Genomic DNA, 18,344 nt, shown 5'->3' with positions numbered 1-18,344 from the left:
TGCCAGTTTGTTAAATATTGACTCAAAAAGTGAAATCGATTTTGTTTTGGTAATATCTTTGTGGCTAAGTGAGAAACTCATAACAAGTTGGATTCAATTACTAGGTAGAATAGAGATTTTGCTCCTACTAAGGTTTCCCTTAGAGAGGAATATATAGCTTTGAAAGAGTTGGGTGAATGGGAGCTGGGAGAAGAATTTTTTGCAAGTAGAAATTTTGGGTTGATTGCCTTCAAGTGGGAGACAAAAACATTGCTTCCTTCATTAATTTTGTTAAGACCAAAAAGCATGGAAATATGATCTCTTCCCTTTAGTCTTCCCTTGGGGATCATTCATCTTCTCTTCGCAATATTTCAAAGGAGGCTATTTGTTACTTCTCTTTTTTATTCAAGGAGAACTCTCCCCTTGTTGTGGATGATAAAAATTCAAATTTTGGAGTGTATTGCTCATGTTGTCTCTACTGAAATGAACAAGACGCTTATCAATCCTATCTCTTTATATGAATTAGAAAGAATTATGTTTTAGGTGAAGAAAGGGAAAGAACCTAGGCCCAATGTTTCCCAGTTGAGTTATTTCAAGAATTTGGGGAGATTATAAAATTGGTTTGTTGCAAGTAGTGCTTGAATCTCAAAATAGCAAGAAGATGTTAAAGGCAATTAAATCTATATTTCTTCTTCTCATTCCAAAACAATGAGGGGGCTAACTCACTGGACTTGTCAAGGTTGATAGCTCTTTGCAATTTTGTTTATAAGAATATTTCAAAGAAAATTGCAAAGAGACTTAAGTCATCGCTTAATATGGTTATTTCTAAAGAGTGAGAGGTTTTGTGGCTAGTTGGAAAATTTTCCAAATGGGGTGGTCATTGCTTCTAAGGTTATTTATTCAATGGAGACTTCTAAGGAAACATCTATGTCCAAAAAATTGGACATGGCCAAAGGGTAAAGATCGCATAAAATTGTTTTTTATCCAAGAGTGTTCTTGGCCTTTGGATTTGGATTGCAATGGGTGAATTGGGTGATGAGTTGTGTCATGATTGTCTCCTACTCTATTATAATTAATAGTGAGCCTTCTAATTTGTTTAATGCTTCAAAAGGCGTGCAATAGGGGGATGCTCTATCCCCCTATCTTTTCATTATTATGGCAGAAGATTTGGGAAGGCTTTTAAAATCCCATGTGAGACAGGGCACATTCATGGATGGAGCTAGGATAGCAACTTACCTCCACATTCTCATCTATGGTTTGTAGATGGTAATGTGTTGATGGGAGTTGTCAAAATTAAAGAAGCAACAAATTTCAAACTAGCTTTGGATATCTATCTTGCAGCCTCAAGTCAAAAGATTAATGAGGAAAATTCATCCATTTATTTCTTCAACAGTCATCTTATTCAAGCTAGGAATGGCCGCATCCTTCCTTTTATCTATTTGGGTATTCCTAGTTATGTAGGCCCCTTGTTTGAGAGACTTGGCAAAATGTCTTGGATAAGTTTCATGGGAAAGTGAATCATTGGACTCTCAGGTGGCTCTCATTTGCATGTAGAGTATTGCTCCTGTAAGTTTCATTAGAGCTTTAGATGCTTTTTCTAGGCAATTTATGTGGGTTGGTTCTTTAGGGTCATCAAATAAGAGTTTGGTTAAATGGGATATTATCTATAGACCAAAGCAAGATGGTGGTCTTGGTCTTATATAGGCTTCCCTCATGGGTCAAGCCTTGGTTGCTAAGCTTCATTGGTGATGGTGTACTTTTTCAGTGTTAAGCTTGGGCCAAGATCCTATCTTCTAAATACTTGAAAGGTGTCGATAATGTTGATATTTCTAGAGCGCCCTTGGAGGGTATAGGATCATGATTTGGGAAACCCTTAGAAAGGAGGCCATCCTAGTTAAGTAGCACTTGTTTTGGGTCTGCAATAGGGGCTCTGAAGCTCTTTTCTAGTTAAACTCATGGGAAGGGCCTCCCCTCTATCATATATGGGTAATCATGCTTGTAGGATTTCAATCACAAATTCAGGAAGGCAAGGGTAGTCTGGAGTGGAGGATTTTAATGCACTCTAAAGAGGGGTAGTTGGAGGTGATGCAATGGAAGGAGCCCTGTGAGTGGCCACAGGGGGTTCAGTGGAGTGAAGAGCTAGCATGAATCTTGGTTGGGAGAATCTATAGCTCTTTAAGAGGTAGGGACTCCTTAGCCTAGAGCCCCAATCAAAGTATGTGTGGTAGGGAAGATGGCCCATGGGGAAAATTGTGTGGAACAAATTCATTTAGCCTAAATGTAATTTCTTTCTCTGGCCAGCTACATGCAATAGGTGCCTCACTTGGGTCAATTTGTGTAAGAACGAGTTTCAAGGACCATCAAGATGTGTCCTTTGCAATAATAGTAAAGAATGTTGTTCCCATTTATTTTTCCATCTCTCTTCTTCAAGAGAAATTTGGCACATTTAGTGGCATGTTTGGAAGAAGACTTGTTTCCAAGCTTTGTTTCCAAGTGAGTGCTCAAGATTAATGCTCTAAAGTAAATTTTGGACATGTTGGCATTAGAGGAGTTGGCAGAGATAGTTCTAGGGCGATACTTTTTTTCTTTTTCATCTATAAGGGGAAGCAACCCAATAATCTTATGAAGGCCCTTGCTCTCCTTTATAGCTAGGAAAAGGAGCATTCACTTGGTTGACACAAAGTAATTTGTGAGTCAAATTCTCATAATTTTATTGATTTATTGATCAAGCAAAATTTTGATAGTGTTAATTAGCAATTGGCTTCAACAGCCCAACTTTGGATTGTGTTTCTTTCATCCACATCTTGAGGAGTGGAATGGTGTGGCAGAATATTTACCCCTTTGATTGAAAATAGTATCATACTTGAAGTAATTGAACCTTAAGCTTCTTATATTTTATTTTTCTTTGCTTGTCAAAGATTTGCCCTCTACACAAACAATGTCACATGTTTAATAAGTTTGTGTATCCACAAAGTTGCCGACATCATAAACTTTGCATGTTTCTTGTTCAATCTTTCACTTTTTTGCTGAAATGGCAAATCATATCATATTTATGCACTTATTGCAAACTTCGCATTGAAAAGTAAAACCTCTTTACTTTTTTCATTTTTTCCCTTTTTCTATCTTTTGTCTTTTCAAAAACTTTATCAACTTTCCACAAAGGTTGCAAGCTTGTGAATTTTATACCATCATAGACCTAAGGACTTTTATGTGTTTATTTCTAAGGTTTTTTACCACTTGACAACAAAAAGGAAACCTTAGTCAAATTTTAGAATTTGACAATTTGAGTGAATGACCTAAGTATTAGAAGGAAAGCAGCACAATACAAATATGCATTTCAACATGAAGAGCCCACTAATAATCTCTCTAATTGAGTATGAGTGATCACTCCAAACAAAGCAATGGCAAGAAAGGGACACAAAAATACAGCCACTTGTCCAAATTTAGGAGGCCTGCAAATCTCCACACTAACAAGGTGAACATGCATCGTATACATATCAATACCTACTACTACTTTAGAACATGCATTGTATACATATCAATACCTGCTACTACTTTAGTTTACACTCTCTAGCTGTTGTAATGGCTTGCAAGTTTTGTGAATTTTGTAATAAACTATCATGCTATATTTCTTTCTTTAAATATATAAAAAGGAAGAAGGGCCTAGTCCTCATTAATTTGAATGAGAGGGGAAACAAACGACAAGTCATAGATTTAAAATTCAAAAAATTCAAAAAAATCAAAATAATTAGTAAAAGGAAAAGAAAATATTTGTAAAGATATTTATTAAGATGTATAGAACAAGCTACAAATCAAATCACCATCGACCTAGGACGATTAATACTTTAATTATCTCCTACGCTTTTAAATGATAGGTTGCAAACTTTCCATATAAAAAGTTCCAAATTCCGTTGATAATAACTTGAGAGCTCCTGAAAATACATTTGTACTTATAAGCTCTTCTGTATCATATAACATGTACTATTCTACCACATTGTCAGCCTACATTGTTTTGTAGTTTTACAAAGGGAATTGCGAAAAAGTTAAAAAGTTCATTTGGAGTTCTCTTGCATGCCTATGCTACTCTTGACAGCGGTACATTAAACGAAAACATTAGCTTCAGTTACCACCAAGTAAATACCAATGGTACAAAAGGACTGATGCCACCCTTGGCATAAGCATTTCTAGCCAGCAGAAAAGTACACCATTATAATTTATGTGCATATAATTCTCTTAATATGAAAGGTCAATTTAAGTTTTAAAAAATTATTATGACATCTCAATGATCAAACTGCTCTTTTAAAAAAAGAAATAGGGGAGAGGGCCCATAGTTGTAAATATTCCAATAGCAGTGATAGCATTTGTTGATTTAATGCCCAATATTTACATTGCACCAAGAGTTGAGACTTCAAAGTTGTTATTGTTATGATGACTAACCATAATTGAATGAAATGCATTCCTAAGCACTAAAAATCAAGGACACGCCTATTCTGGCTCCAAAATGGCAGTACGTGTGCATATGGCTGCGGTTGACTTGCATGTTAATGACACGGTGTACAATTTGGCATTTTGGGAGCTAAAATAGCTGCGCCCATGCTACATCGGCACACAAGTATCACACTTTTTATTTGGCTATTTTGGACACCTTCACAAAAAGCATGCTAATGCGGCAACATAGATGATGTGGCCTGAAACCTTAGTTATAAGCAGGGTACTTGCAAAGCAAACTGCTGTAAAAAATTGGGAGTGTGATTTGAAATTTCCATGTAGGAATTTGAGAAGTGCAGAGTTAAGATGTTCAACTACTGGGAGTCCCCTTCCCTACTTCAATGTTACTTGTGAGCTCTGAGCAGTTTAGTTGTGAACACTAATATGGTCTTCTAAATGTATACGGCAAAGGAAATGAGATTTTTTACTAAATATATCACCAAAACCAAAAATCCCCTTCCAAAAAATGTCAAAATGTCAATTTTGAAAAATGGCATTTCACAATGTACGCTCAGTGGACCAAATTCTAGTAGATTTAGGTATCAGCCCTGATCTTGAAACTGCCCAAGTCATTTTGTTTGAACCCCTTTAAGTTCTAAATGATTTATTTTTTTTTCCTTAGTCCTACAGATATTCATCAACATTCAGAAAGTCTATTAAAAAGTATCACATAAATGGTTTGAACCTTTCAATTGGTATTCAAAATCAGAACAATTGAGCCCATTGATGTTGAACATTAGCATGATATTGCAGTTGAAAGATTGAATCAGTTTCAGTTTACAAAGATATGTTTTTCCTGCTACAAAGGAGTTATGACAACTTATATACCATTATGACCTCCCTATGATTTAAACTGCTGTCTTGAGAAATAAAGAGATTGAAGTGTGAAAAATGTTTAATAGTGTCGCCTTCTCAGTTTGTGTTTACTGTGACCACCTTAGTTTGTGCAGCTAGGGGAGGTGTCAGATTTTTTTCCTGGATCTAATGATGAGTAAGCTGGAAACAGTCTAGGTATGATCACTGTTATGGTCTTCACAGTTTGAGCAAAAAGCTAAGGGGATTAACCAAGTTTGAATGTATCACTAGTATATTCTTAGCATATGCAGACAGGGTAGCAAATTTCCTTCCTGTGAATGATTCCCCAAAACCATGGTTGCACTAACAAGACAAATAACACGCAAGAAAAAATGAAAAACATTAACCGTTGCTACTCAGCAGACTTAACTCCTCGATCTAACAAATTACATATAAGCCCTGTTCTCCAAACAACATTTGATCATATTATTATTGAACCTCACGACCTAGTATTTAAAATACACTTTATAGGTGGGTATTAACTAAATTCAGAATAACGGTATTCAAAAGTTTTGCATATATTTTTCTGAATCTCTAAATTTATTTATCTTGATAAGATGATATTCAAAACTCAGAATAATAGAACCTATTGCCACTAACTGTATGTCAGTGCACTCAATGGTTCATTCCAGGGAGAATGCCAAAAAAATCACAAATTTTGAACTAATAGCTCAGCATTGCCATCTCAATGAACTTGTTGGACATGTAAAATGAATATCAAATGCAAGTAAAACTTAAAAATGGAGTGATCACAACCAATGTGATCTACGTACTAGGAACATATTCATAATTGAGCATGAAATGGCAAAACTGAAAATAATATCTGAAACAAATCCCACCACCAAAGCAACCCCAGCCCAACCATTTCTCAATAAATGCTTGAAATGTATGTTTAATCTACTCACCATATTAGAACACATCTGGTTTTCCACATTTGATAGTACAATTCAGGTATTTTGAACCATTAACACAGCATGCCATTCACAATATGTCAAAAAATTTAAATAAACAGATTGACCTTTCAAATATTATGTTTGTGCCTAATTTGCAAACATCTGATATGAGCACCACGAGATCATATGAGCCAAAGTAAAGCCTGTCTTTTTTAAAATGCAGGACACTTCAACCTACGATGTCTGTCAAAATCTAAACAACACACACTTTGAACCTGAAGCTTCATTCCCCAGGCAGCCTTGCAGACACTTCCACATGGTATGCATGGAAAATAATTTTTATGCTGTTATTTGACAAAAAACATCCTACAAACAATACTATAACCTATCCCAGTGTCTTAAATATTGCAGAGTAAAACAATTACATCTTACTGCAACTAGCTGTTTGAAACCACCAAGTGGCCATTAAATTTTTAAAAAACACTGCAATAACTGAAGATTAACATAATTTAACATGTTGTCTGCCTCAAATAAATTCCGTGGAGAAAATAGTTCATGCAAGATAACCTGCAAAAAAATTCAAGTCTCAAAATCACATGCTTCCAAAAACTGTCGTAGTGAAGTGCTGCATCAAAACTGCTCTGGCACCTTATGATGAGGTGCCACTACGAAGAGGGCCTCTCTTTTGTCTAGTTGGGGCGGCAATCTGAGATTCAGCCTGCTTGTAAACAATAAAGATTTTAGTTAAAATCTGTATCACAACAATAAAGCATGTAAATAAAATGTGTTGACGAATATTTAAAACAATGCTTTTACCAAATACTGCTTTTTGTAGAGTTACCACAGAAAAGTTTTGTTAGTCTAAAATGCAATAATAATCTAACAATATGCAAAGATGGGAGTTATTTATAGATTACAAAGCTTCACATCAAACATCATGTTCATTATTGACAGTACCACTCATTTGATATGAAACGAGAATCCAATACTTAAGAGAGTCGCTTACGAGTACAGCAATAGAAAACAATGAGCATACCTCTTTTTTAACAGGTGCCTCTTTTTCAGAGAGTATTAACTCAATGTGGCATGGATGTGACATGTAAGCTGCAAAGCCAAATAACCCAGAGGTAATTTAAATCCAATAAATGGCTACAACAATGAAAAAATGAGCAAATGAAAGTATACCAGAATTGTTCACCACAAAATAAAATACAACATATTAGAGGGAACTGAAAGCATACGATTGATTCTTCCATGAGCACGATAGGTTCTTCTCCGTTGCTTTTGTGCTTGGTTCACTTGGATGTGAGATATATATAATGCATCAACATCAAGCCCTTTAACCTGTAAAAGGAATGAAAAAATGATTTTATATAGCATATGTATGCCAGCTAACTGCGAAGTACATCCTAAGAGTAATTCTGGGAGTAATGAAAAACCTCTGCATTGCTTTCTGCATTCTTCAGCAATCCCAACAAAAACTCAGCAGACTTTACAGGCCAACGTCCTTGGCCATTTGAATGTCGAGACTTTGCTTGTGCAGTACGGCCCACACCTCCACAAAATCGACGGAAGGGTATTGCTTGCTTGTGGGCAATTACATCCTCCAGATATCTCTTGGCCTTTGACAGGTGTAATTTCTTGATGGCCTGGGCTGTTTCTCGGGTATTCTGCATATAACACACGAAGAAGAAATAAAGTTATTTGTAGAATCAATTTATATGCCAAGATACATGACAAAGGAAGCCAAAATGAATGAAAGATTTATCCTAAATAAAATTGAATCTTTATCAGCATGCTACCTTATTTACACAGTGAAGAAATGTGTTTATATGTAGTATCAGTTTATATGGCATGATTTGCAATAAAGAAGAAGCCAAAGAATGGAAGGTTAATGCCAAATACAATTGAATCTTTACCAGCATACCTTAAATTACACAACAAAGAAATATGCTTATTTACAGTACAGTTTATATGTCATGATTTGCTACAAAGAAGGCAAAAAGAATGTGAGGTTGATACCAAATACAATTGAATCTTTACCAGCATACCTTAAAATGTACCCGCAGATCTGAGCCCCGAGCCTTGCATGCTGCAATAAATGAACAACAAATTTAAGCACAAAATAAAGAGCACATAAACTGAGATGATAAGTCTGTTGGCAATTGTTTTCAATGAGAACTAAAACCTGATGCTAGCAAATGCGAAAATAACAAGTTGCATGGACAAGGATACGGATTCAAATACGGATATCGTATCTGATACGAATACGGCCATTTTTTAAGACTCCTAATATGGATACAGCTGGATACAACATTCATAGAAAACACATACACATTTAACACAATATTCTAAGTTATTAGAAGAGATTTTCATTACTTTGGAAGCAACATAGACACATAATTGCTACATAAATAATTATAACTTATAAGTTGATTTAACAATTTACAATATTGAATATACAAATAATATACAAACCAAGATCTATAATTAAATTAACAATAACGTCATTTAAATCTAAATTAAAATAAAATGAAGTAAAATTTAAATATTAATTAAATAGGAAAAAATATCTAGATTGAATAAAAATTAAAATTTAAATATTAAAAGCTAAATAAACAATACTAGTCTGAACTCAAAGAATTAAATTTCACAAAAAAAAACAGAAAAATAAAATAAAATTTGCACAAATGAGTTTTTTAAATTTAGGAAGGTTCATGTTGAACTTTCTAAATATCAAATCACAAGGTAGCCGACATGACTCAAAGATTAATGTTTTTAGGGCACATGTGGATACAGAATCCAACAGGTATCCAAGTCATTTCTGTATCTGACACGACGGTTCACGCGACCAAGCATTTTCATACAAAGGTCAACAACAAAAAATCTCAACCAGTTGAGAACAATATTTTGTAAAAACCTGACTAAAATCCACCAACCACTGGAACCCAATCATGAAGAGTAAAAACTGCAAAGAAATATTACACACAAAATGCATAGGCCTGCAAGCTCCAGATTTAATCGGCTTGATAATGTTACAAGTGTGATTGCCGTTGCACCAAAAGATCGACTTGTTAATGCCCAATACAACCACTATACTTTTAGAATCCACAGGAGGAGGTGATTAAGGCATGTCACAAACCCGAGCGCTGCGCTACACAGCATAAGGAGACCAAGGGCGCACACCTTGCAACAATCCCCCCCCCCCAAGCGCAAGCAAGGGGTTTGAACCTGTGACCAAGTTCTGATACCACTTGTTTCAAGTGCGGTTGTCGTTGCACCAAAAGATCGACCTGTTAATGCCCGATACAACCACTAGACTTATAGAATCCACAGGAAGCGGTTAAGCCATGTCACAAACCGAGCGCTGCACTGCACAGCACAAGGAGACCAAGGGCGCACACCTTGCAACAAATAAGGCATTGCTTGAGAAGTGAGAACATTTCCAAAACAAGCAAATAGGAATGCAAGAAAGAAATTCAATCTGTAAGTGGGTATTTTAACCATCAAACTTAAAAAGTTTTTTAACATGGCAATTTTTTAAAGAAAACAGGAAATTATGCTGTAATCTCCCTCCGTACAAGAGCAATAATGTTTTAATTTATTAACAGTATAATATTAATAATTAAGATAAATTAATAAATATTATAAAATAAATTAGCTCAGTCCGCCACCATTATAAATAAACAAGTTTAAATTTTTTAGGGTCGGCCAGCAATTTTCTTTTGTAGCCAACTTGCAGACTTTGGTGCTAAAGGACAAACAGATATAAAAGAGGGAATGTTTTGACATTTATGACCATCCAGTTTTGATTTCGGCCTTTGCAATTTTGCATAATACCTATAATACCTGTGCTTGGGACAAAACCCTCAAGCCAGTTGGATAGGTGGGAAGCAAACTTCATTTGTCCTTGGTGCAATTTCCATTCAGGAAATTGAGTTGAGCTTATTTTAATTTGTTAATTCCAATCTGCGGTGGCAAAGGAAAACAAGGAAACTTGTCTGCTGCCAACAAACTTGGTTATTCCAGCTAATTCTGCATTTTGGACGAAACCCTCAATTGCCCTTTCAAGGAGTAGAGGTGTTGAGGAAAATTGGAACTACAATGAAGCGCTGCCTGTACAGTAGTCCATTATTCTGAAAGAATCATACTGCCAGGGAATTTCTGCAGGGAGTTGAATGAACAAGACCAAGTTCCAGTTCATCACTGTTTTCATAGTGGCAGGTCTGAAGGAGAGCAATTTCAAATCTGATTTCGGGTCAAGGTTTGCAGTCACACATATTCAGATCTCGGCACTCCTTGTTCCTCCCAAAAGGCAGAAGGCTGTTTGCAAGTAAGATCAAGTTTCATGAATGCAAGGTTTAGTTCTGATCTGAATACAGTTTGCTGATAAACGTAAGGATGAGAGCATTTTAGTGCACATGACAATTTTAGAAGGCAAATTTTAGAGGCCAAACATGTCAATTCTTCTTAAAAGAAAAATTAAGTGCAAGTCAAACATAATATGAACAAAGGTCAAAGAGTTAATGTAAAATAAACCTTAGGCGATGGTGAACTTCAGTTGAAAACCTCAAAAGGTTTTGTGAAGGAGTGACCTAGAAAGAGACATTGTTGGTAAGTAGCGGTCACCTTACACAGTGAGAGTCCAAATATCAGGCCCTACAAGCTACTAGATACTTGAATTGAGAAGGTGGATGACTGTGACGAGAGAGTTTCATTTAGTTCCTGTCTTATTACCCTAGGATTGTTATTATTGTCCTCTAAACTATCACCCATAACTCTGCAACTTTTAGTATTGCATATTTTGCCATTCATATTGCTGTTTTGAAAAATTAGTGGCAGCAAGCCTGCTAGGTGAGCCTATTCATCTCTCTTATAATCATTATATTAGCTATGCATCCGGACAAGAGATAGGAATCATGCAAGTTATGACATTTCATGAAGGACTATGTTAGACGTTCTCACAGAATCAGATGAAGATTGCAGACCTCTTAACAGAGGTCATTATCACAGAAAATAAAACAGTTCGGGTGCTTATAAAGGACTGTTTAATAAGTGACCATGATAGTGATGCAAGGTTTGAGGAAACTTAGAAGATTGTGACAGTCATATCAAACAGCAAAGAGAGACCTTCAAAATGCAAAGAATATCAAAATACGATCCTTTTAAGGGCAGAATTTACGATGGGAAGAATTTTTTCTAAGATCAAAGGGGCAGCCCTACCACACAATAACAAGTAAAGAGAAAAGGACTTGTCATCAATCAAAGAAGCAAAGATCAGACTTCGTAAAATAGGCCTTCTATGATGACAGTGATGACAAAATCAATGTAAAAATATGAGAATCTAGATCAGTAGAGGTCTATCACAATGTACTTGAGTCATCATAGTCTTGAGCCAAGAGAGTGAAAAAATTAATAAGATGCTAATGCCTGAAAATAGATTCTCATATGTAATTTGATATAGTTAAGCAAAGAGAATTACTACACTATCTAGATTCTCAAATTATTGTTTTAATTTATGTAATCCTTGTCCTCAAAAGCAATCATACATAGAATGGAAGTGTTGACGTGCGTTTTGGGACCACGTCAACAGTCACTTTATCCTCTCTTGATCAAAATCAGATGTATGCTAAGATTGCAGGAAGATCATACATTGACTCCAGGGTTCCAACTGTGTACTAGCGACTTTACTGTCAATATAGACTTGTTTGGCTTTGATGTTTGCTGGTAATCCAAGGGGACTTACGTTTAATCATTCTTTCACTTCTTTGCTGTGGCTGGAACTTCATCATCGGATATAGCAATTTTGCGATGCTTCTGCTTTGAATGAACCCAATTGGAATGGACTACAATTAAAGGGGAAAGGGAATGATCTCTAATTAAAGGGGAAAGGGTTTAGAAAGACTAAGCTAAATCTAAGAACTCAATAGATAACAATGCTTCAGATGAGATCAACCACGCTTTACTTCGCCACTAGTAGACAACTACATAAAATGGGTGCAATCTTCAGAGGATATGTTTGAAAGATTCTAAACTGATGATGAACACCATCAGAGAACAATGTTCATCCAATAATTCAGGTTACGCATACACACAAAAATAGCTCAGTCCAACCTTCCACTATTGATAGAAATCATCTACCAACAAAAGGTATGAGCATTCGATCTTCACCTTAAAATATCACAATCAACTTTGTTCATCTAACTGCTTGGAAAATAAAATTCTACTTTAAGTGAGGAAGGTGAAACCATGCAAGTTTTGAAAAATAACTTAAGTGAACACCATCAGAGAACAATGTTTCACTATTATTATCTCAATAACTCATCGCAACAATTTCATACAAATCTCCCTACTTTACAAATTAAGGGATGAACCCCTTTTATAGGCCTCCGGGAGGAAAATGGATGGCCTAGATTACAAACCAATCAGTGGCCAAGATTGAACATGCAAATCCTAATTAGAGTTTGACCAATAAATTCCTAAATACAAGGCGCCAAGCAGTGGGGAGAGTTATAAATGAGGAATCTCGCCCAATTTACATTAATTTTCCTTTGCTCGAAATGGCACTCATAATGCACTAAATGCACCACTACATCCAAAATCGCCTAACATGCAATAAATGAGCCATCACTTCCTGTAATATGGTACAGTGCATAAGTATGCCACTACTTAGTCAAGATGTCAAATAAGGAAGCAGCCTTTCCAATGCCAAGATGGAGTCAAATCACGCAGCACAAAACAAGGAAAAGCAATCAATTGCTTTTAATACAAGTCCTATTTTCTCTCCCATGTGAGAGAATGTAATATAGGGGAACTCAAGGCTGCGTTAAAGGGGGTTCTTAACTTTCTGCTAAAATCTGAAGCTCTTCTTGGCTCTTTTCTCAGCAGGGTTTTGTTTTGTAACACACAAACCAGTCATTTTTTACTGCAAACAGCTTGTATTTTCAGATTTTCAAAGCAATAAGATAAGTTATTTTCGAACTTAAAATACTGTAAGACTCCTTTAAGCAATAGAATTTCAGTAACTTTTGCCTTTTCAGCACCTACAGGCAGAAAACATATACTAGATGCAGGTTGTAAGCTGTGTAATGATTTGCAAACAGTTATTTAGTTGTGAAAATAATATCTTCTCCTTCAATAACTGTTGAAAACCCTCCTTGCAAAATACTGATGTATTAGTGTATGGAAACACTTGAGTTGTGTGAAACTCAGTTGATTATTGATACATTGTAAGTCCAAAACAGCAGTACATGTCACAAAAACTATTTGGTGCATCACCCTTTAGATCTTAGTCCTTGTTTTAGTCATTTCTCTCCTTTTTTCTCAGCAAAGTTAGTAGGTAAGTTAGGTGAGTGCCAAGAGGAACCAGCCTTCTCTGGAGATTCACTCCAACCTATGGGCAAACCACAGGCCCAGGAATGTTTTCATGTTTCAACAGGTAGCTGAGTTAATAGCTTAGCTAGGGTGCGTACTTTATTAATAACAATTAGAATCTTGGACAATGTGCCAATAAATGAACCTCCCCATATGTTTCCTTGTTTTATCAATGCTGGCAGTCACAAACATTTTCAATTGATTGCAATCATCATAAATTAAGGTCTGCTTGCTGTGGCTGATTGCACGGATATGTTTTCCCTGTCAAGTCAAATAGAAACACTGCTAGAGTCTTCGTGTCACAGAATTTCAGAAAATGCACTTAGAAAAGATAGAGAGGAGCATTGGAAAACTTGGTATAGCAGTCATGGGTCAGGCTATGTTCTATGTGATGCAGCTACTGCAGCATGTGTTCTAACTTCTAAGTGAGATGGTTTATGGTGCATCAGGGAGGGCTTCATACACATACATAAATTTGTTCAAGTTTATCAATGAATTACAAGAAAAAAGCAAAGCAAGCTTCCAGTCCATTGCTAAAGGGTCATCAGCTAGTACAGGGCAGTTTTCAGTCTTTACCTTCTTGAAATTGAATTAAGGAACTCAGTTTAGCAGCCAGGTTATAGTGTTCCAATCGATCTTTTTGCAAAGCTCACGTTTTGGATCAATGATATCATTCATGAGCAGTTCCAGATCTGCAGGTAAGAGTTAAGTTTATTTGTTGTGTGGCCCAGGATCAATAAGCAGTTCTACAAGAGTTACCATTGCTTGTAGACAAACAATATTTGGAACAGGAGGACTGTCATGTCCCCTCTGCATAGGAGCAATAATATTTTAATTTAGCAACAGTATATAATAGTACAATAATATTAATATTAATAATAAAGAAAAAATAAATATTTCAAACTAAATTAGCTGGGTCGACCAGCATTATAAAATAAAAGTTTAAAATTTTTAAGTTTTGAGGGTCAGCTAGCATATTTGAATTTTCTTTTGGAGCCAACTTGGAGACTTTGGTGCTAAAGGACAAACAGATATAAAAGAGAGAATTTTCTAACATTGTTACATTTATAATCATCCAGTTTCGATTTTGGCCTTTGCAGTTTTGCATGATACTGGTGCTTGGGACGAAACCATTAAGCCAGTTAGATAGGTGGGACGCAAACCTCACTGGTCCTTGGTGCAATTTCCATTCAGGGAATTGAGTTGAGCTTATTTGAATTTGTTAATTCCAGATCTGTGGTGATGAACGAAAACGAGAAAACTTGTCTGCTACCAACAAAATTATTTATTCCAGCTAATTCTGCATTGAGGATGAAACCTCTAATTGCCCTTTCGAGGAGTACAGGCATTGAGGGAGATCAGGACTACAATCAAGTACTGCCTGTGCAGGAGTCCATCATTCTGAAGGAACCATACCATTTTTAGTGGGCACCAAAGAGGGAATTTTTGTAGGGAGCTAACTGAAACAGATTCAGTTCCAGTTCTGTAATTTTATACCCTAGGTATGTTAATCAGAGTTATATAATTGATTATGCCCTAGATTGTAATCAGATTTGCAGTATTCTAATAAGCCAATATTCAGTAAAATCAGAAATAAAAACAGTAGACAAACAGGCATACCCTGGGAAAACCTCCAAGGAGGAAAAACCCAGCATGAAAGACCCACAGGTCAGATTGTATATTCTCCTCTAAATCATAAGTACAAATACTTAGCTTAAATCTGATCTTCACATATCAGATCTGTCCCTTTGCATGCTTCAAAACTGCATCAATAATACACTATGTCCTCTTGGACAATTTCGCACAAGTCTGGAAATTTTGCACCCTTCCTTGAAAGTTCGCACCTTAGCAGCAGAGCTAAATTCGCTGTTTTCTTGAAATTGAATTGGTGATTATGGCTTGATAAATGTTCTTTATTTATATGCACTTGTAACCTTTATTTCAAGTCGGCCTCCTTTAGGTTTTGGCGCCAAATTTATTAAGGCATGAGTGTTTGAAGCTAGCGTGGGAGAAATAGGGGGTCACGTTACCCTTTAGGGCCCAGACCTAAAGGGTTCGGATGTTGCCTTAAGGCAATCCGAACCCTATAAATCCCTAGTTATAAACAACAAGTTCATCACTGTTTTCATACAGTCTGGGGTCTGAAGAAAACTCAAAAAGAAGGAGAGCATGGTTACAATAAGGAAAAAGAGCTGAAGTTGATCTCAAATTCAATTTTTCTAACCCTCATTCAGTTTGCTAGAAGTACCCAGGCACAGCTTGCATTCGACTACAATTTGGACCCTCCACGCTGGGCAATCTGCCACTCAGGGCAGTCTAAGGGTAGAGGAAGAAGAATACCAGCTGCTATACATGCATATGGAAAATCTGCAGTCATTGATTTCAAAACTAAACTTGTGTCAAGGTTTACAGTCACCCATATTCAGATCTCAGCACTCCTCGTTCCTCCCAAAAGACAATAGGCTGTTTGTGAGTAAGATCTAATTTCTTGGCTGTAAGGTTTAGATCTGATCTGAATACAGTTTGCTAATAAATGTAAGTTGACATCACAAAGATGTACTCAGACCTGCTTACTGTATGATTGAATAAATTTTTGCATATGTTGTAGCACAACAAAAATATATATGCCTGCTTGCAGACCTGGTTTAAAGCTAGTGAGCTGTTAATTCTAACTTTGAATGTTGAGTTACTAATCTCTTAACAGCAGGATTATAACATAATTTATTTGTGACGGTCAAGTTATAATAGAACACTACATTAAAATAAAAATTCCATTTTTACCCTGAACAAAATTTCCTTAAGAAAATGATCTTGATAAAATACAGCAAATCCCATCTTTCCCTTCGAACAAATTCAGCCATTTAAATAGGCCATTGCCGACAAATCTACAACATAATTAAACATTAAATACTATCAGCCACAAACGTGCAGGATCTAAAGCTAATAAAATAACACTTTAACCAATCGAATTGATAAATAGCTGGCTGACACTGAAAGAGAGCTATAGCAGAAGCGCTACATACTGCAACGCTATGAGGGCTTCCGCCTCGTTCCTACTGTATTAGGGTTTAACGGGTTGGCGTTCTATAAATTAGGGTTCAATACGTTTCTATTTTCATAGGTGTTAAATCCTTCAAATCCCCCAAGTATGAGAAGTGTGTTGACAATGATAAAACATTTACAGATCGAAATTTCATTTGCAAAGAGCACTGGCTTACCTTTTGTCTGGTTTTCGGGCTCCCTTGAGTACTTCACCTGCAGAGAGAAAACAGACTACTACTGGATCAGAACGTTGTAACTGAATATTAACAGCCAATAATATTGCCGCTTAATACAAGAATGAGGTGACCCAAAAGCATACCATTGCTGCGATAAACCCCTCTTCTTCTTCTGCGATAAACCCCTCTTCTTTTTCTCCCTGTTTATTCAGAGGATTATGGATTGATTCTCTTCTCACTAAATCCTAAAAAATTGTCAAACCCTAAAAGGTACGGTCATGTGGATATAAAACACAAGTTTTAACAATAAAAAAAAAACACAAGTTTTAACAATAAAAAAAAAACCCTTCGGATATATTTCTTAGTGTAGTTCATTATTATACTTGTTATTAGGCAATACTATTGTAATGAGTTTTTCGTTTTTCAGTTAACTAGTTATTAAAAAAATTAATTTGAACCAATCACAAACAAATTTTAACTTTTAATTTTTTCAATTTTTTTATTTACTAAAGTCTAATTGTATAATTTTTAACATTATTTTTCTTTACACTTATTGGTTAAAAACAATTTAGTGGGTTTTTAGGAAATCCAAAATAATTAGTTTTAGTGGCAACTATATAACCAAAATATATGTAAATTTTATTTTCATTTCATCACCGCTAATATAAAGAATATATAGTTCGAATGTCTTTTATACCAATATTTCGGAATGGTTTTCAAAATAAATTTGGTTTTAAGAAATATTTATCTTAAATATTTTTTATTTATAATATTGTTTATAAAGTGATATATATAGATAATTAAATGAATTGACTATTTTACAAGGATTCTATTCACACTTTAAATTTAAATTAAATAAAAAATTACATTATAAATTAATTATTTCTATTTTTAAAATCAATTATTTTATGTATTCTGTATAGTTATAATTGTGTATAATTTTTTAAAATCATTGTATTTTTTAATACATTTTGAAAACCATAGTTTCATCTTTAATAATTTTAACAAACTAATTTAATATTTTAATATATATTTAAATATTTATATGATATAATTTAATAATTATTAATTGTTATTTTATTAAGATCAATTATAAATAATATTCTAAAACTATAACTAAAATAATATAATATTAAATTAATAATTAATAATTAAATTTAAGATTAATTTTATTGTTATAATTATAATTTTTATATTTTTGAATTAAATAAGGATTATGCTTTTAAGAAAAATATGTATTTTTATAATTATTATTAAAACTATACTAAAAACAAGGCAAGTACTAGCCACTATGTGGCACTTGTTTCATTTAGAAATGGGCTTAAAGTAAATATTTCATGAGGTATCAATTTGAAGTTGCTCTTTATGTTAAGTGTGTTTTATTTATATTGAAGTTGCTCTTTATGTTAAGTGTGTTTTATTTATATATCTAATAAATTTATTAGTCGATAGGCTTTGTGTGGGCTTTTCACTCCAAACGTATCTCATATCAAAAATTCGTCTTTGGAAACAGCTTCCAACTAGTCTGAAATCGATC

The 18,344-nt window shown here is 34.9% G+C and overlaps 1 protein-coding gene across 2 annotated transcripts; it reads right to left on the bottom strand.

The window, feature by feature from the left end:
- Positions 1–6,321: 6,321 nt before the first annotated feature.
- On the bottom strand, positions 6,322–17,146 carry LOC131050790 (large ribosomal subunit protein uL22y). Of its 2 annotated transcripts, XM_057985056.2 has the most exons (8): positions 16,951–17,102; positions 16,808–16,844; positions 8,267–8,307; positions 7,655–7,885; positions 7,457–7,559; positions 7,252–7,319; positions 6,864–6,933; positions 6,322–6,782 (listed from the first exon to the last, which is right to left on the bottom strand). In XM_057985056.2, exons 1-7 carry the CDS (start codon positions 16,951–16,953, stop codon positions 6,865–6,867), a joined length of 552 nt encoding a protein of 183 aa, XP_057841039.1. In that variant the 5' UTR covers positions 16,954–17,102; the 3' UTR covers positions 6,322–6,782; position 6,864. The 2 variants fall into 2 exon arrangements, with proteins under 2 accessions (XP_057841039.1, XP_057841038.1); XM_057985055.2 differs by having other exon boundaries at positions 6,322–6,933; positions 16,951–17,146.
- Positions 17,147–18,344: the final 1,198 nt, after the last annotated feature.

This window comes from Cryptomeria japonica, chromosome 2 (assembly GCF_030272615.1).
Source record: "Cryptomeria japonica chromosome 2, Sugi_1.0, whole genome shotgun sequence".
In the NCBI taxonomy this organism is placed as follows: Eukaryota; Viridiplantae; Streptophyta; class Pinopsida; order Cupressales; family Cupressaceae; genus Cryptomeria; species Cryptomeria japonica.
This window is presented reverse-complemented; position numbering and strand designations above follow the sequence as displayed.

What these genes read in the sequence shown, in the direction of transcription:
- LOC131050790 (XM_057985055.2), bottom strand. An exon ending in ATCTGCGGGTACATTTTAAG is followed by an intron (nt 7,886 to 8,266) that starts GTATGCTGGTAA and finishes TGTTATATGCAG; the next exon opens with AATACCCGAGAAACAGCCCA. An exon ending in TGCTCATGGAAGAATCAATC is followed by an intron (nt 7,320 to 7,456) that starts GTATGCTTTCAG and finishes TTGGCTTTGCAG; the next exon opens with CTTACATGTCACATCCATGC.